Consider the following 20,131-nt stretch of genomic DNA (forward strand, 5'->3'; position numbering starts at 1 on the left):
CTTCTGTCCCCTTCTTTCTGGCCCTCTCCTACAGTCTCTCAAAAATAATTAAACACTTAAAAAATAAATAATATGGGACTCTTTCAAACTTGGAAGTAACATTTATACCATTACTGTTTCCTATGTAAGAAATGGTACTTAGACTATACAAAATTAAGTACTTTTTAAAAATTTTATTTATTTCTGAGAGACAGAGAGAGACCGTGTGAGCAGAGGAGGGTCAGGGAGAGAGGGAGACACAGAATCCGAAGCAGGCTCCAGGCTCTGAGCTAGCTGCCAGCACAGAGGCCAACGCGGGGCTCAAACCCACGAACCGTGAGATCATGACCTGAGCCGAAGTCGGACGCTTAACCAACTGAGCCACCCAGGTGCCCCAAATAAGTACTTTCACTAAATAAAATTATGGCTAAGAAAAGTTATATATGATTAAAAGCCAAGAGATTAACCTATATTTATCATGTGTGACTTGGACTTGATATTTCATAATCCTGTAAGGTCAATCATTAGTGAAGCTGAATCATTAGTGAACCCTATACAGAGAATTTAATCATTTGCTCCCATTAAATAAATAAAAACAGGGTACAAAACACTAACAGGTAAGAAGAGATAACTTTTCAAATTTTTATTTTGATGCAGAGCATGAGAAATGAACTTTTAAATCAACTGAATTTTATGGAAAATGAAACAGCAAATAAATTAGACCCATGTTAAAATAGAAGGTCAGTTAAATGTCCAAACTTAAGGATATAAGAGCCACAGATAAACTTCGATTCCACAGTCTTCTTTAAGAGGTCGAAGTCTTTCAAACACAACTTTGCTATGAACTACCTGGTCCAGAGTGCAATAGCACATGGGAATGTTTAACAGGGGTGGTGATCAGGGACACGTTTCCTGCAAGGATTATAAAACAAACACTTAGGAAAAAGGCAACGGTAAAGATGAAAAGCATGACTGGAACCAAAGGTTTACAGCAAATACAAACACAGCTAGAATCCTAATTTTATTAAAACCATTATAACCAGTTGTCCGTGACAAGGATGTTGTTTCTACCTCATAAATAACATTCCTCAATTATTACTGTATTTGTAAGATGACATTACAAATCTGTGGAACATGAAGACCTGTAGGTATTTAGCAATTCTCAATTTCTCATCCCAACAACCTACTTAACAAATACATATTCTCCATTCAAAGGTTAGTGCATGTTTTCAGCAAATGTGTTAAGGAATTCCTACTTAATTAGTCAAAGACAAAGACAGATACTCTTAAGCAGAAGTTGTAGGATGACAAGGCTTTGGGGCCTCTAGATGAAAATTCTCTGGATTGCTATTCTAAATGAATGAAAAGAAATGCTGGGAAATTCAGTAATGTATGTCAACAGTGCCTTTCATATACATCTTAGATGCTACACTTTTTATTCTCTGGCAAGAAAATAATAAATCTCTCAGGAAGGAGGCATGGCAGAGGTACTACAGAGTTTTACCTGCTGCCTGTGTAAGCCCTGCTTCTAGAGATGAGCATAGCAATCATTCCAGAGAAGCGGAACAAGTGTAACAACATTGAAAGAGTATACTGGGACCACGTAAGGGGAAAAATCTTTCAACCTTGGAAGCTTACGGAAGTAGGACGAAAGGATGCTAAAAGATGTCACTACAGAAAGTTATCAAGCAAACTGTCAGAGGGGAACTGCTCTGGAAGGGAACAAGAGTCCCCTGGTAAACAATGCGTGTGAAGAGTCGCCAGTCCAGTATGTTTGGGAAGGCGGAGTTAAACAAAATTATTCATGTTTCTTCACTGCAATTACTGAGAACGTCTACTAAACTTAATAGATACTTAAACCACTAAAACAGTATGTACTACAGCATGTATGTACGTGTGTATTACAACATGTATTACTAATGCAGTTGAGGGTGTCAAGTCATTGTTAAGACTTCTGAGGACAGGTGTGATTATGTGACCTGTAAAGACAACTTCACAGACCAGTTTCCTTTTACTATCATTCTGCTATCAGCAGAAAACAGAACTCTACAACCATCTCTGCTGACTCACCTTCCAAGAAAACTTTCAATTTCTCCTTTCCTCAGCAAGTTTCCATTTCAAAATGACCGCTCATTTCCCTACCATAGAGAATCTTTAGATTTTTCAGCCCAGTCCTGCTTCCACTACACCACAGATTTAAATACTATTTCCTCTTTTCTTTCCACAACCAAATCACTACTTTCTATTCCTTTCTTCTTCTAATGGTAATGGGACACAATAGAAGAAAGCCACGGAAGTGGGTGCTGCACAAGGAAATTCCTTGTACTCAGTCCATTTTAAGGTGCAATCTCCTAAGGATGTTCCTATTTCCCTCCTGTTCCCAGGCACGAACTCCCCGTGCTTCCAACTAAAACCAGCAGCCCCCTTTCATTCTCCGACTCCTTCTCACAGCTACTCAGTGGGCTATACTCCCTCCTTCGGCATCCATCCCCACTACGAGATCACTCCACGTAGCACTGAACATTCACAGTAAAGACCCAAACGTCCTCTAGCTACCATTCACAAGACACTCAGAAAAGAGAAATTCTTATTTTTCCCAACAAAAACTTTGGATTGGATTATCCTTCATTCCCTTTCCTTATACCTTATATCCAGCCCATAATCAAAGTCTGTGGGCTCTACCTTCAAAATCTATGATCAATATCTCCAGACCACCCTCACCTCTATCTCCTGGTGCAAGCCACCATGCCCTCTCAATGTTCATGAACCACCACTTTAACAAAATTAATGTTTTAATAACTACTACTAAGAACAATTAACGAAATCTCTAGAAGATTTTCCGGCTAACCATGTTTTTACATGAAATGAGTTTCTGAAAAAATTTGGTATCTTAGAAAAACTGCCAAAATGGGAACATGTAAGGAACTCTGCATATCATGTACTTAAGACTACCTATATGAAAAAGTGTACCCAGAATAGAAGAGTCATGACTACATATTTTAAATAATGTGCACAATACTTTTAGTTGGGGAGAAATGGCTCTATCAACTACAATTACCAACTACATGCAATTATCTATTTTTTGCTTCTGTGTTAATTTTCTTCTAAGAGGGGTGCCTGGTGGCTAAATGGTTGAGCATTCAACTCTTGACTTTGGTTCACGTAATGATCTCATGGATAATGGGATCAAGCCCCACCCTGGGCTGTACCCTGATAGTGCAAAGCCTGCTTGGGATTCTCTCTCTCCCCTTCTCTCTGCCCCTCCTTCACAAGAGCACGCTCTAAGTAAACATTAAAAAATAATAGTAATAATTAAAAAAAATAATTTTTCCTAAGAAATGTTTGTTAAAGTCCCACAATACCTTGGTGCTGCTTTGATAATGTTGTCCACACGCAGAATCACCTCTGCTGCTTCAGCTGCACTCAAAAGAACCTGTCGCTTTACTTGGAAACTTTCTGTTATACCCAGTACTGCCATGTCTCCAACAGTACCTTCCTTCATATCTGAAAAAAGACAAAGTATTTACTAAGTAAACAACCAGAGTTTTAACTAAATTATCAAAATATCTCTAATGACTTACAAATATAATAAATCCGGTTATAAAAATGAGATCACAAGACCCAACTATTCAATTTAATTAAAGCAGTCTATTAGCCTACCACTCAAAGCCTTTTAGAAAATTACAAGGTCAAAAAAAAAAAAAAAAAAAAAAAAAAAAAAAATATAAAAAAAAAAAAAAAAAAAAAAAAAAAAAAAAAAAAAAAAAAAAAGAAAATTACAAGGTCAACTACTTATCATCTGTATTAATGGAAGACAACTAGGTCAAAGGGAAAACGAATATAGAACACTTTTTCTTATTTTTTAAGTTTATTCATTTATTTTGAGACAGAGAGCAAGCTGGGGAAGGGCAGAGAGAAAGGGAGAAAGAATCCCAAGCAGGCTCCATACCGTCAGTGAAGAGCCCGACATGGGGATTGAACTCACAACCTGCAAGTTTATGACCTAAACTGAAACCAGGAGTCCACACTTAACTGATGGGACCACCCAGGTGCCCCTCAATCACCTATCTTTACCTATGTACATATATATACACATGTGTATGCTTATGTACACGTATATGTAAAATTACTGCAGGGAGCACCTGGGTGGCTCAGTCAGGTAAGCCTCCAACTCCTGCTTTCAGCTCAGTTCATGACCTCATGGTTCATGGGACTGACCTCCACGCTGGGCTCTGTGCTGACAGCACAGAGCCTGCTTGGGATTCTCTCTCTCTCTCTCTCTCTCTCAAAATAAGTAATTGTAAAAATAAAAATACAATTACTACAGAAAACGTGCTTGTCCCTCATTACCGTGGATTTTTTTTAAAGATTTAAGTTTTAGAAGTAATCTCTGCACCCAATGTGGGGCTCAAACAACCCCGAGATAAGAGAGTCACATGCTCTACCAACTGAGCCAGCCAGGTGTCCCCACCATGGATCCCTAAAACTGGAAGGGAATTCAGGCGTCATCTATTTTTCTTCTTGTGAAAATCCCTACTTCTCTTCCTAACAATTTTCATTACCGCTCTTCTGCCAGGATTATCTCCCTCTTACTCTGTTTTGGACAGTTTATTGGGAAATTTTTCAATTTGAATTAAAATCTTTCCTTTTGGCCACTTTTATCTATGTATCAAAGAGGTACACTCAAGAATGTTGCATAATGAGTTTCCTGGGAGATTAGAATTTAACGCGGATTATACTGTAAGAAATTTAATACAGTTTACACTTGTTTAAAAGTATTAGTATTGTTTATGTATTTCAATCACACAGTCATCACATGATAAACTAGTTACAACTCTTCTAATTAGTTTTAAACCTTTTACGGAGTAACAGTCCTGGCAGTGTTGAGAATGGGAAATTAAAACATTCTCCTAAAACATGAAGCAGTTACAGAGGCAAGGGCCGCAGGAATCTTTTCTATGGTTGTTATGAGAATTCATTTAAAAGGGAAAAACACATGAAGAATAACTTGGTAAAGATGCTCTTAATTACTACAAGGTTTCAAGTGATTTCTTACCCAGTCCAGCAGTTGTATTGCCTTCACTATGGGCAGCTCGGAGCTGCGCCACCAGATCTGCACTGTCATAGCCTGCATTATCCGCAATGATGGTTGGCAACTGGAAGGTGAGAAAAACAAATAGTAACTATTCTATAAAAAAAAAAATTTACCTGAGTAGGACAGCTTCTTAAAATTATACATTTAGAAACAATGTAAAAGTGTTCCTTTTAATTATACTGTACATAGAAAAGATAACTCCAGAATCAAATTTAAGTGATGTGAACCAGCTTTCTTAATGCCAAAAAAGCAAACATGTCCAAGATAGAAAAATGTATTCATTTAAGAAACCGTCAATACTCACAAAACAGAGTTCAGATCTCTTTACCAACTTACCATTCTCAGTGCTTTAGCGAAAGACTCCATTGCAACAGCTTCTTTGCCTGGTGTTCTACTGGCAAGCTGTGTCACAGCATGAGCCATCAGCATCTCAGAACAGCCTGCCGAGCAAAACGAAATTCCAATAAAATATCTGTTTTATCTCCAAGACACTGAATTACTCATTTCCCTTAAGATACATCAAACATTTGAAGATTAAATGCAAAAGCACTATATACAAACTTTCTAAAGACCATTAAAGCCAAAACCATTACTTTACTTTAATAAAACATGTTCAGTATTTTTAAAATGCTTACCTCCTCCATAAACTGTTCTAGAATCCTTCACAGTTTGGGCAAGAACACAAAGAGCATCATGCAAAGATCTTTCTGCTTCATCTAAAATTTGTTGAGTGGCACCACGCAGAACAATGGTGCAAGCTTCACCTTAAGTTAAAAGATAAAAGATTCTTAGGTCACCGTGAACACTTAGCTATAAAAAGTAAGAGTCTGCCTTCTAGTATTTATGTAGATATTGGTTATAATTATCCTTTGGTTTTAAAAGCAGACATGGCCTCTGCTACTGTACATTCCTTTTGCTAATAATCCATGTTCACAATAGTTCTAAGGTACCTAGAAAACAATCATGTTGAATATACTGTTCACAAAGGCAAGATTAAGATGAAGCTGACCTCAAAAGAAACTGAAACTAATATACATCATGCTTCTTAAAACTTAAGACACATCATATTCTAATAAATATAGTAACTATTTCTTTAAACTTCAACAGAGACCATCAAAGATTTAGGAACCTAAATCAGAATCTATAAAATCACTCACCAAGTGCTACCCCAGAAAAGTGGATGAGTTTATCTTCTCCAATCATGACTTCCTCAATAAGCTTGCAACTTCCAAGCTTCACTAGTTCTGGGTGGTCAAAGGTAGAGGCAATCTCACCACCTATGAACATACGTACATATTAATTAATTAAATACACAGCACATTTAAAAATTTGTTTTCCAAGAAGAACTAATGAACTGACATTTTTAATAAGTGGACTGCTTACTATATGCCAAACACTTTGAAGCACTTCATATAAACTAATTATTTAATCTTTACAACTCTCACCCCATGAATGATATTCTTATTATCTGACACGGAAATAATAAAATTGAGGCAGAGGTATTTAGTTTCTTGTGGAAGGTTACATAGCTCTAACAAATATGGTGAAGTGGAATTTGAATCCAAGCAGTCTCTTTAGACCTATACATGCATAATGTAGAATACTATTTCCCAAAGGCTAAATTGGGACTTTAACATCAACTTTTGTTTGATCTGAATTTAAATTCAGATTCCCTTTTGAACCCTGTCTAGAAGACCAGTATCCTTATGATTCAATTTCCCAAAACATGAAAATATTTGACTAATTCTATTATTCAATAGATGTAGACCTTAGAAACTGCTTAAAGGAGCACCTATTTTGTTACCTGCTAATCATCACATTAACTACAATCTCAGAAAGCCCCTGTAAAGCCTAGAAAAAGGGAAATGTACACTGAAAATTTCCCAGAGCAAACCTAATGAAGTGTCAAGAAATTTTTATTTCTACGTCTTATTTCTATTCCTATTTTCCCTCCATCTTCCATGGTGTAAACTGAAAGGTTTGACCATTTTTTTCTTCCTGGTTCTTAATTAGGCCAGGAAAAAGTTAAGCCTCCATTTTTAAAATCTTTTTCTCTAGTTCATTACTCTCTTCTAGTAAAATGGATTCCCTCTACCATCAACCAACTACTTTCTTCCTATTTTCTTACTGTAACTCTGAATAACTGATGCTTTATATCTATTTTACAAAGAAATTTATAAGGACTCTGGGTCCTTTTTACACTGATTTATATTCATCTGTACAGCTGAAGTTATTTTAACTTTTGATTAGCCAATTCCTGAGACTGCTTTGTGTTCTAGATGTAAGACAATGGATTTGGGACATCACACCTCCAAAATTAGACTGATTTGGCTTATGAGAATTTTCATTTATCTTAATTCATTCGCTTCTGTATACAGGCTTAGGAAAAATACATATGTATATACTTGACATTTATGAGAACCAATTTCACACATCTTGACAAGTAAGCTAAAGATAGGAGGCACCAACAGGGCCAGATCAACTTCACAGCTGGGTGTGCTTGGTGCAATGAATTTTCTTCTGAGTATATGTGGCAATTTCATGTATCAAGTCCTTAGGACTTGGAGATCAACTTCTCCCACGAACATGCTATCATTCACATTTACTTCTTCCACTGTATCTTTAATTTTGTTATCTTAAAGGAGGAATTACACCTGAAGTTTTATTACCTTAAGCATCAAGTATGTAATGGCTCTTAAAGAAATTTAATTAAAGTAAACCTATTTCAAAATAATTAATGGAAGAATAAACCCATTTCAAAGTAGTTCTGAAAGAAACAAGTCTCTTTTTAAGTCAGAAGAAAACCACACTTCTCAAAAGATTAAAAATGGCTTAAGAAGCTACTGTGATGAAACCAATTCTACCCTCTCCAATAGTTAGTATACTTTTATTTCTAACACTCATGGCACTTGAAAATTCGACTTTCCTAGTGCCTTTACATCTCAAATCCCTCCCCTTAAATTTTCATTGCCAGATCCCAAACCACCTTTCCAACATATTCATTTCTTTTCAAGGGCCTAAAAATTAGAGCATATAGGCTGCTATACTTAGTCTTTCAAGGGCTACTTAGAGGTTACTTTAAAAACTATTACCCTAATATAAACAAATTACACTGTGTCATTTTGATGTAGACATTATCTTACTCATGAATGTATTTTTATTCTGCACAACTGGGATTATGAAACTCCTATCTCTACCAAAGGGTATTAGCATATACGAATTCTTCATTATTCATTACTGAACTGTTTCACTTATTTCAACATTGATTACTTCCACAAATTTAAAAGAATTAAAAAAAAATGTGTAAGCACTTGACCCATTCTCTGACATATAGTTAAGTGTTCAGTAAAGGTTACGAGTGTAACTTACTACCAAGTGGCACAAAGCACTGGACTATCCAGCATTAAAAATAAACTAGACAAACCCTAACACTCCTTTTTTAAGCTTTATTTTCTTTAGATATAGAACAAAGGTCCTGTGGGTTTGTGAGGAAAGATCTAGTATCTTCAAACAATATAACAAAAACAGGGATGGCAAACCTGGCATATAATTTGGCGTACTAAGACAACATAAAGATGTCAAAAGGCTATAAATCAGATTTCAGAGTAATGGTTTATTTTCTAAGTATTTCTTTGTACTCTCAGCAAGAAGTTCCATACATTAACATTTAATCCAAGAGTGATTAGTGTTGGTTAGAAATTAATGCCTTTTTCCCATACCTGTGACAAGAGCTAAGCGTTCCACACCTGCAAAATCTGCATGTTCAATAGCCATAACACCAGCAGCACCAAAGAGCTGTTCAGGATAATTATAAATTAACTGCCTATAAATAAAAATATTGTTCAAAATTGTTATTTCACAAGTCTAAAATATAACAGACTAAAAAACATGGAACCATTTTTACCAATACAAATTAGAAAATACCATATCTTCCATATACAGTAATTTATAAATTACAAAACTTAGTGCATCCATGCTAGTACTGAAAACAGGTATTTATTTTATATTGCTAACTAATAGGATAAACTAGACCCATAATTCTGAAAAGCAATGTAGCAAAAATGCATCAAAAATCATGTCAGGGGTGCCTAGGTGGCTCAGTCGGTCAGGCATCTGACTTCGGCTCAGGTCACAATCTCACGGTTCTTGAGTTCGAGCCACGCGACGGGCTGTGTGCTGACAGCTCAGCGCCTGGAGCCTGGTTAGAATTCTGTGTCTCCCTCTTTCTCTACCTCTACCCTGCTCATGCTCGGTCTCTAATAAATAAATAAGCGTTAAAAAGATTTTAATGATAATATTTATAAAAAATTTTATAGAAAAGCAAAACCTGCCAATGACCTCAATGTTCACTTTGGGAGTGTGTTTGTGCAGATCACACTTTATCAGTTACGAAAACTTTGTAATTTAAAAAGGAAGGTCAGACCTTACATTCTGTTCCTTCTTTATACATTTCTATTTTCCAAAATGAGATATTTTTTTTAAGTTTACTTATTTTGAAAGAAAGAGTGTACACAAGCAGGGTAGAGGCAGAGAGGGGAGAATCCCAAGCAGTCTCCATGCTGTCAACGCAGAGCACAACGTGGGGCTCAAATTCACAACATGTGAGATCATAACTAGACCTGAAACCAAGAGCCAGGCATTTAACCAACTGATTTACCCAGGCATCCCAATGAAATATTTTTGTAACAGAAGTATAAAAAAGACATGTTTAAAAGTTTGAAACTAAAAAAAAAAAAAAAAAAAGGCTAAAACACTAAAAAAAAAAAATTAGTAAAAAGCAATGTCAGACAAAATGCATCTTCTCAGATTCAAGATCACACAGAAGTTTACGTAACTTCTTCAAAAACCCATGAGGGCATCTGGGTGGCTCAGTCAGTTAAGCGTGTGAGCCTTCATTTGGGCCCAAGTCATGATCTCACGTTTGTGAGATAGAACCCACATGGGGCTCTGTGCTGGTGGCATGGAGTCTGGTTGGGATTTTCTCTCTGCGTCTCCCTGCACACGCTCTCACAGTATAAACAAACATTAAAACAAACAAAAACAGCTCACAAACACTTGGCCTAGAACAATCACTTTTCATCAACTATTAACTGTCAAAGTTAACCAAAGTTAACTGACAGAACCAAGTTGTTCCTCTTGGCATTTTCACCATTTAAAACAATCCAAGGGAGCCAACCTGAGGGAAAATTAGACACATTAGAGGCCCTGAGGTGGACATGAGCAAACTGAATTCAAAGCAGTGGTTTCAGGGCCCCTGAACCTGGAAAGGGAATAGAGGGCATCTTGCCAAAAGTCCAGTCCAGAGTTCTTGCCTCTAGGCCTCACCATGAAATGGCACTCACTACTATTGGATCCTAGATGTCTGGCCCTGTATGAGGGCCCCAAAGGTGGCAGCTGGCCTGAGAGGCAGGGAGGCAAGCTGTGGGGCCCAGCATGCCTGCCAGCTGGACAAAGATTCCACGTTATGCTGCTGCAGACCACTGGAGTGGATACAGTCGTTTCCAGTGGTCACTTTTTATTGACTCTTCTAGTTTTACTGAAAAAAAATTTTTCCATTGCCTTTGTGGGGGGAAAAACAAATCCATGAAAACACCTTAAACACTAACAATTAAGAACACATGAGGGGAGGCGTCTGAGTGACTCAGTCAAACATCCAATTCTTGATTTCAGCTCAAGTCATGATCACATGGTTCATGGATCTGAGCCCGACTTTGGGCTCTGCAGTGACAGCAGAGCCTACTTGGGAGTCTCTCTACGCCCTCTCCCTCTGCCCCTTTTCTTACTTGCATGCTCTCTCAAAATAAACTTTGAGGAAAAAAAAGAAAAGAATACACAGGAAAAATGTATACATACTCTTTCATACAAATTAAAGAAAAGGGACACCTGGGTGACTCAGTCAATGTTTAAGTGTGACTCATGACTTCGGCCCAGGTCATGATCTCACAGTTCATGAATTCAAGCCCTGCATAGGACTCTGTGCTGACAGCCAGTGTGGAGCCTGCTTGGAATTCTCGGTCTCCTCTCTCTCTCTGCCCCTCCCCTACCTTATCTGTGCACAAGTGCACACTCTGTCTCAAAAATAAACTTTAGGGCGCCTGGTGGCTCAGTCGGTTAAGCATCTGACTTCAGGTCAGGTCACCCTCTCATAGTTCATAAGTTCAAGCCCTACATCAGGCTCTGTGCCAAGAGCTCCGAGCCTGGAGCCTGCTTCGGATTCGGTGCCTCCCTCTCTCTGCCTCTCCCCTGCTAGTGCTCTCTCTTAAAAATCAACATTAAAAAGAAAAATCAAAATAAATAATTTTTAAAAACACAAAAAACTAAAGATAAACTGTTTACCTAAAACCAAAGCCCTTTAATATTTTTCATCTCTTAATTCTTGTTTTATTTCTTTGGTATTAGTTTTTTGCTACTTCAAACTCCAATAATTTGATATGGAATTGAACCTCTCCAATTAGGCCAAAACTCTAAAACTGTAACTGCTGAATCAAAAAACTATTGTTACTGCTAATAAAAAAAAAGGTTTAATAAAGTATATTAATATAAAGCATCACCAAAATCATTAGAATACAAATGACTTACGGTAAAATTCTACTTGGAAAAAACATCTACTTGTTCGAAATAACAATTCACCAATTCAATATTAAGTATTTCCATAAGCCTTTGTAGACATAAATCATTTATTACATTAGTACAAATATTGTTAGCAAAGCACATACAGACCTGTTAATAAAGCAATTTATCCCATGCTTAAGAATACGTTCAACTTTCTCCTTCATTTTTTCCTTTTCTGCGTGTTCTATTTCAGCCACCTTTGCTGTAGAATCAACTCTTACCCTGGAACCAAATATCTAAAACAAAGGAAAGCATAAAAACAGTATCACTTTCATTACTCTTTAAGAGTTTCAACATAAACATTTTCACATACATACACTGAAATTATTTTGAATACATTCATATATACTCTAGGCTTTTTTTTTTTGAGTACAATTGATTCCTAGCCTGGAATTTATAAAGCAACTAACAATTAGAATTCCAAGAAATGTAATTAACATACCTTTATTTTATCTGTATCCATACCAGTGTTTGCAATAAGAATTTTAGCATTCTCAATTCGCTTTGGTTGATTTACTCCAATTTTTTTATCCAACAGAAAGCCTACAATACAGAATATTGTATTAAATACTTCAAAGTTATATTACTAAATCTTCTTTAGATGTCTGCTTTATCAAATTACTCTTTCAAAGAACACAGGAGTCCAATTCTCCAAGCTCCTAGAACCTATAATGCATTCCATTAAAGCAGTGATCATAAAAATCAATTCAACAGGTGGAAATGTAAGAGCACAACACATAAACACATTATTTTTAAGGGGCACCTGGGTGGTTCAGTCAGTTAAGCTTCCGACTTCAGCTAAGGTGATAGATTCAAGCCCCCCCCTCGGGCTCTCTGCTGACACCTCAGAGCCTGGAACTTGCTTCAGATTCTGTGTCCCCCTCTCTCTGCCCCTCCTCTCTCGCACTCTCTCTCACTCAAAAATAAACATTAAAAAAAATCAAAAAGAAAAAAGAATAAACATAGTATTTTGAAACTTTTGTTCCACGTATATACAAAATATGCAGATGTGGATTACAACACAATGCTAATAAATCCACTTTCATTTAAAACCAACACAACAGGGGCGCCTGGGTGGCTCAGTCGGTTAAGCGTCCCACTCTCACAGTTCATGGGTTCAAGCCCCGCGTCGGGCTCTGTGCTGACATCTAGCTCAGAGCCTGGAGCCTGTTGCAGATTCTGTATCTCCCTCTCTGACCCTCCTCTGCTCACGCTGTCTCTCTCTCTCTCTCTCTCAAAAATAAACATTAAAAATAAAATTAAATTAAAAAATTAAATAAAACGAACACAACAGAAAAACTGAGGAATTCAGAAAAACAAGGTATTGCTAGAGATTACTAAACTTTTTGAAGCACTGAAGCTGGTAAGAGAATGAAAAAGTCGTGTACAATGGAGTCAGACGAACCTGCCCCCAATCATGCCCATGCTGCTTACAGGCTATGTACACGATCTTGAACAAATTCATCAACCTTAGCTTGTCATCTGTAAAGTATCACCAGTGGCACAGATGCTAGTTTCCAGTCTATGGGCCTGATGATTTGGAACTCTCTCTCCAAGCTTCTTTTAGAAGCATATATAATTTTTATTTTTTTAAGCTATTTTCATCTTGGGTTTTCTTTCCTATTAACATGAACCTAATTCTCAATCACTGGGTCAACATCATGAGGGATGAGATTTTAACCAAACTTCCTATTAGAATGCTTGGCACAGAACATTCAAGAATGTAGCGTTCAAGAACGGTGGCTATCTTTGGTTTCATTATCCTCACCTACCACTAGCCTCTTCTAGAAATGCTACACAGCCCTTACATATAAATTCAACCCAGAGTATTTTCAGGATTGTTACTCTCTTGAAATACAGACAAATGACATACAGCAAAACCTGGAGTACAAGTCACTGGTAAAGCACAACTTGTTCTTGTTTCTCCTCTACAGAAAAGAACGCCTGCACATTTGACCCCAGAAGCCATTTTGTGAAATAAATACAATATAAAGATGTTTTGAAAACTTCATACTCTAAAAACAAAATACACTATTAGTTAGGAAATAGCAATTGCTAACACTTATCTATCATTGTGTAAAACACCAGGAACTATACTCTCAATACTTATACCAGATAAATGATAGGACTTAACACAAATCCTTCCTGGAAAAAGTACCATCTGAGAGTAGCTGACTTCCACCAAAACTGCAACTTCTTTTCATTAGAGACTACAAGTAGTTAAGTTCTCAGTATAAAGTAAAACCTAGAGATTATGAAAGAAATCCTGGGATGGGGTGAGATGAGGCACACAGCTAAGTGTAATAAATGGATTAGAATGACAAAAATGGTTATAATAGTATTTGTATTATTAAAGATAGATTTTCTGGCTTGTAAAGTGTCACTAGTCCTGACTAGCTAAAAACAGGATTCACTATTTAGCTCTCAGCCTCTGATCAAAGCCTGTTTTCCCATATTTAACATATACATACCTTCATCTAGATAGGAATCTGCCAGACTTCCTCCTAGCTTCTTGATGACATGAATTGCCTCCAAATTACCAGAGCCTTTCAGTCTGAGAACAGCTTCTACAGCTAACTGAGTAAAGTGGTCTTTGTGATGAGTAAGCAGTTTTGAGGATAATGTTGTTCCTGCAATGTTCATTAAATCTTGACGGAACTTAACTTCATCAGAACTAAAAAAAACAGAACACTCATGACTGTTCTTAAAATGCTTCTCCAAAGATTATCCTATTTTTCTTTTCGAAATTTATCCAAATAGTTGTCAATAGATCATTTCACCCCAGTCAGGGCTCTAAGCCACAGAAAAAGAATTAGAGCTCACCACCAATAATCAAGAAATATGAAATTAAAGGTTACTAATGTGCTACCTATCTGGTAAAATACAAAAAAACAAACAAGCAAACAAAAGAACAGCAAATCCTCCAAACAAGGAAAAATAGGTATTTGCGATACAGATATTAGAAAAGAAAATTAATGTTTTCTAGAATTACTTGTAAATAAAAAGGCCTTAAAATACACATATACCTTTGGACCCACCAATTACACTTCTTGAAACATTTTTTTGGGAAAGAAATTTATCACATTACTATAAATCTAAAAATTATCAATCAGTCAACACAGATTTCCAACTCTAGATAGGTAAATTATACCAGTCAAAAACTCAAATGCATACCCCTATTAAAACTAATACTGCAGAAAATACTGACACCTAGAAATATCCTTATTCAACAAAGTAAGAAGCTAAAAAAATCCTCTACACAATGATTCTATTTGTGTGTGTATGTGATTAAAAATGCAGAAAACTGGAAACCCAAACTACACGTGGGTTTTATCAGGGCAGGATGAGGCAACAGGGTCATGTTTGTTTATGCTTTTCACTGTTCTCCAGACTTTTAGTATGGAGCATATTTTGAAAACAATGTTAAGGGGTACCTGGATGGCTCAGTCAGTTAATCATCTGACTCTTGATTTTGACTCATGACCGCTGAGGTCATGACACTGAACCCTGAGTCAGGCCCAGCGCCAAGACTGGAACCCAGCTCATGAGATTCTCTCTCTCAGAAATAAACTTAAAAAAAAAAAGTTAAACACTTAAAAACAGCATTATTTTGGTGTACCAACCCATGATCAACTGCAGAATTCAACAGAGCCTGTCTTGCTGCCTTTGTGGCTTCTCTCCAACCCGCAATGATGGTCTGTGGGTGAATCTTTTTTGCAATTAAGGATTCTGCTTCCTATTAATAAACAGCAGAAAACATTCGTCAATAGTAAAGACATAAAGGGGCGTCTGGTGGCTCAGTCAGTTAAGCATCCAACTGCTGATTTCATCATAGGTCATGATCTCCTGGTTCATGGGACTGAGCCCTACTTTGGGCTCTACTGTCAGCAGAGCCTGCTTGTGATTCTCTCTGCCTCTCCCATTCATGCGCACATTCTCTCTCAAAACAAACTTAAAAAAATAGTAAAGACTTAGGAAAGACCCAATGACTTCCAGCCCAAGAGCAAAAAAAACAGTAAGAATAAAGGGTTAAAATTGCTCAGATACTCTTACCCTTAGCAATTCAGCTGCCAACACAGTAACAGAGGTAGTGCCATCACCAACTTCATCATCTTGAACCCTTGACATATCTAGAAAAAGGAAGCTAGTTACTAGCTCATTTTTATGGGATTCTGCATTCCAAATTACTTTTCCATAGCTTACCTATTTCTCCAAACATCCCCACCACCAACCTGAATCTCACTTATCTAGGTTCCCTCACCTGACAAACTCTTTGGAAATTCTCAGTCTGAAATGTTTTATCATTAATAATTGCATGGTACCCCAGAAGCTTATATTTTAATAATGATAATTAAAAAACAGACATCAATTAATCAGAAGTAGTTAGTCAACACAGCTTATTTAAAAACATGTTTCAAAATGTTAACAAAAACCTTATCATCCTCAAACTCACCAACTAAAACTTTAGCTGCTGGGTTGTCCACACCAATGTTTTTTAGAATAGTTGCACCATCATTGGTTACCATGAGAGAGGAGTCTCGTCCACTGCTTAACAGAATTTTATCCTGAAAGGAACATGTAGTTCAAGATATAAACACATCTGGAAGAATGCATGGGTCAATCCGTATTCTCATTTACTGTTAATGTATAAATACTCTGGATGGCTTTTCGCCAGTATCCATTCAAATTTTTCAATGCATACACTCCATAAGCAAACCTTGGCGTCTACCCCTAAAAACACTAGAACGGGGAAACTTTAACAAGGTTGTCTCAGCAATGTGATAGCAAAAACAGTGGAAACAAACTAAGTGTCGCTCAGTGTGGTAATAAATATAAAGTTTAAACATCAACACTGAAAGGAATTTTTAAAAGCAACCTACAAAAAAAAGGACACGGAAGTAGTACACGCAAGATTTACATCCAAATATAACAGTGGTTGCCACTCGGAAGGGGATCCAAGATGGTGATCCAAGAGGACTTTAGCTGTGTAAGCACTTTTAATTTTTAGCAAGAAGAATATATCCATGTCTTACGTGTATAAGAGTTAACTTTCCAAGGTTAAAAAAAATCCCTCAAAATTGAGTTATTAACTATTTCCACCTTGGCTCTAAAACAATATGAAAACATAAAAATTCCTTGTTTTTCTTACCATGCCCTTAGGTCCCAAGGTGCTCTTTACCAAGTCTCCAATAGCGATGGCACCAATAAAAGAGGACTGGAGTCAAGATCAGAGATTGAAAGTAAAAATCAATTTTACAATCTTAAAATTCAAAAAGTACAATCGGATCTTTAAAGGAACAGGAGAACAAGGCTTACCAGCCGAGCGGTCTCTGCTCTCTCTTCATCAGCTCCAGCCTTGAAGATGTTAACAGGTGCAAGGGAAAGGGACGCCTAAAAAGGAAAATCAACGATGAGTTTGAATACCAATATTTAACACGTATACTCAGATGCACTGAGAAAAAATACGTAGATACTAAAGATAAATTTAATATAAAGCATAGCGTGCTTTTCAAAAAAAGTGACGGTCTCCATCACTGGGACAGTCATTTACTTGAGGGAGGGAGGGAGTTATGCAGGCTGTACGGCAAGAAGACCTTGCTTTTGGGATCTACTAGTGCTCTGCGAGTAAAAATTCCTTACCAAAGAGACTGTTAAATATATCAAGCCTTAAGATGGCTCTAAGCCACGCATAAGGCAGGTGGGGGTTGTAGGCCACTAGCTCAACAACCGCCCAGCGAACGAGGTAACGCGGCCGACTAGCCTCCATCTTCAACCTCCGGTCCCCTCCAGCCCGGTCTTCTCAGGTTCCGCCCCAAAAGAGAGGGCGGAGCCTGCCGCGCCAACCCGCCCGGGACACTAGAAATTTCTTCGCTCGGGTTGAGCCCCGGGCCCTGGGTTCTGGGACTGAGAGGCCTGGTCAGCCCAAGACGCTGCCATGGGGCCCACCCCTCCCCCTACGAGGCATGGAGGGCTTCACCTGCGGGCCCGGCGCAGGCCACACGCCGCGGCCCGCGCCATGTGCGGCGGTCTCGGGTTACGGACAGGAGGAGCCCGAGGCGAAGGGAAGACAGAGGGGACAACGAGGCGGCAGAGCACGGCGGGACGCGGCGGGGCTTAGACAGGGCCAACGGGGCCAGGCTCACCATGGTTGCGAGGAGTTCGGCACACACGCTGATCCCGCACAGGTCACGCCCGAGACCAGAGGGAAGAGAAGCCGGAAATGACGGCACACGCTCTACTGCAGGGGGCGGGGCTCCGGCCAGCGCGCAGCTAGTGCCGGGCGCCGCCCGCTGGAGCAGTGAGTGGGTGCCACTTTGAGCGGAGCACCGCAGTGGGAAGCGCGGCTCTTTACACTGGAGGGCGGGGCTTCGGCTCGCGCTCCGCCCCCTGCGGAGCCGCCTGCTTGGGACCTGGAAGGGGAGGGTCTAACATCTATCTTGAAGCGGCGCTGATTGGGAGTAGAAACGCAGAACAAAGGGGACCTCGGGACGTAGGGGCTGTCATAGCAACGACGTTCCGGCTCGCCCGTTTAATTTTTCTTAAATTTAATCTTCAAAAGCTTGCCTAAAGCACCAGGTATACACAGCTTAAAGTGTTATATACAAATAACGAAAAAACAATTCACCAACCTCACCACTTCTTTCCCGGGAGGCAAACACGTTTAGCCTTTTCGGGTTTTGTTTTTTTGATTACTTACCATTATATTAGTAAATAATATTTTTTTGCTTTTTTAACTTTAAACGTTATTTATTATTACGAGGAGGGCTTACATTCCTTCTGTTGAGTTTTAAGAAGCTGTTTTTTAATCGGACGTTGATTGTCCGGTACAGTCAACTCTCATGGAGCCATTTACTTTATCTTTGCCCTGCTTGCTCATTTTCAGGTCTTAGATTCACTCGATTTCTTTCCCCCTCCACGAGTAGAGATGACTAATATACTCCTCCCTAATGTGTTGGTAGACACCAAGATCAATCCCAAATATTTCAGTTTATTAAAAAAATATTCTACTTACTCCAAGTTGACCCCTTACGAGCGTTAAAGTAAAATTTTTGTCCTTAAAAAAATCTATTCGTTTTTTGTCATCCACTGATAGCCTTTTCTCCTATCACTTAGCAAGCTTGTTAACAGTGATAGATGTTTTCTTCAATTTTTAAGTTTTCACCTTTCAGATTTAAGAGGGTTAGGTTACATTGGGGAGGGAACCAAATCCAACCAGCCACCTGGCTTTTTTATGGCCAGAGAGTTAAGATTGAGTTTTACATACTTAATGGTTGGGGTAAAAAAATGAATATTTCATGATACACTAAGATTATATGAAACTTATATTTTGGTGTCCATAACGCTTGGTGTAACACGGACATATCCATTTTTTAAATAATACATATTTTTAAAGTTTATTTTTCTAGTAATCTCTACACCCAATGTGGGGCTCGAACTCACAACCCCAAAGTCAAGGGTTGCATGCTCTTCCGAGTGAACCAGCCAGGTGCCCCTCCCCATTCATTTTTATACTGCACAATGTGATACAGAATTATACACTGGCAGAGTGGTTGTGACAGACTGTCTAGCCCATAAAGCCTAAAACAGTCACTATTTAATCTTTTACAGAGTTTGCTAGCCCTGGTTTACATTATGCTCAAGGTCCATCATGGAAACGGGTGTCCAGACTGCTCAAATTGTTATTTTAAATCTACCAGGAGGATTTTTTTGAAAACTTACTCTTCTTTCAAGAAATGCACTTTAATGGGCAGATCCCAGATCATATACTGGAATGAAAATAATCACAATAATGAGAAGCTGAGATGCCCGCACAATGTTAAAAAAGGCTGTTTTTATTGTGGGCAAAATCACTTACTTGGAAATATTATGTCCTCTGGCAGGCCCAAGATTTATCTAAGCCTGAGACTACGGGTGACTGAAAAACCAATGCCCCCTCCCTCCTGGGCTTTAGAGAAGTTGGGGGCATAACAGGCGGAGATGCATTTGGATGGGGTGTGGGAGGCAGGCCTTGCCCCCTGTGGTGCTTGGCCAGAGACGGCCAGGAGGAGACCCTCCATATGAGGGTCCTCTCAGCGATTTGTCCTTTCCCCATTGCATGTGTTTTGACATATCACCCTTGTTCCCCAGTTGTTAAACACTCATCTTCTGGAATTAGGCTGCAAGGGTTTGGATTTCAACTCTTCTGTTTACTAGTTTTGTAACTTTGGATGGGTTCCATAGGTCTGCCCACCCTCTTCTATAGCAATGGGAGAAATAACATGATTTGTTGCTTTAAGCCACTATGTCTTAGGGTGTCTTGTCACACAGCAAGAGCTAACCTACACACTCTTTCAACAATGCCTTTGAATAGTCATTTATCCAGTTGTACTTCCATTTTTGTAAGAGCCTCTGAATCAGTCTCCCTGCTTTATTACGATGTCACGCCCTCCAATGTTCCTCCATGTT

General features: G+C 38.4%; 1 protein-coding gene across 1 annotated transcript; it reads right to left on the minus strand.

Annotated features, from left to right (window-relative positions):
- Nucleotides 1–606: 606 nt before the first annotated feature.
- CCT2 (chaperonin containing TCP1 subunit 2) lies at nt 607–18,060 on the minus strand. Its single transcript, XM_039245650.1, has 16 exons — nt 17,830–18,060; nt 17,003–17,077; nt 16,836–16,901; nt 16,140–16,251; nt 15,740–15,816; nt 15,310–15,422; nt 14,158–14,360; nt 12,129–12,229; nt 11,795–11,922; nt 8,794–8,897; nt 6,232–6,351; nt 5,710–5,838; nt 5,411–5,514; nt 5,036–5,135; nt 3,342–3,483; nt 607–891 (listed from the first exon to the last, which is right to left on the minus strand). The coding sequence occupies exons 1-16, from the start codon at nt 17,830–17,832 to the stop codon at nt 861–863; spliced, it is 1,608 nt and encodes a 535-aa protein (XP_039101581.1). The 5' UTR covers nt 17,833–18,060; the 3' UTR covers nt 607–860.
- Nucleotides 18,061–20,131: the final 2,071 nt, after the last annotated feature.

Source organism: Hyaena hyaena, unplaced genomic scaffold (genome assembly GCF_003009895.1).
Source record: "Hyaena hyaena isolate Hyena2069 unplaced genomic scaffold, ASM300989v1 scaffold_262, whole genome shotgun sequence".
In the NCBI taxonomy this organism is placed as follows: Eukaryota; Metazoa; Chordata; class Mammalia; order Carnivora; family Hyaenidae; genus Hyaena; species Hyaena hyaena.

What these genes read in the sequence shown, in the direction of transcription:
- CCT2 (XM_039245650.1), bottom strand. An exon ending in AATTCTGCAGTTGATCATGG is followed by an intron (nt 14,361 to 15,309) that starts GTTGGTACACCA and finishes TGTTTTTTTTAG; the next exon opens with TTCTGATGAAGTTAAGTTCC. An exon ending in AGATTCCTATCTAGATGAAG is followed by an intron (nt 12,230 to 14,157) that starts GTATGTATATGT and finishes TCTGTATTGTAG; the next exon opens with GCTTTCTGTTGGATAAAAAA.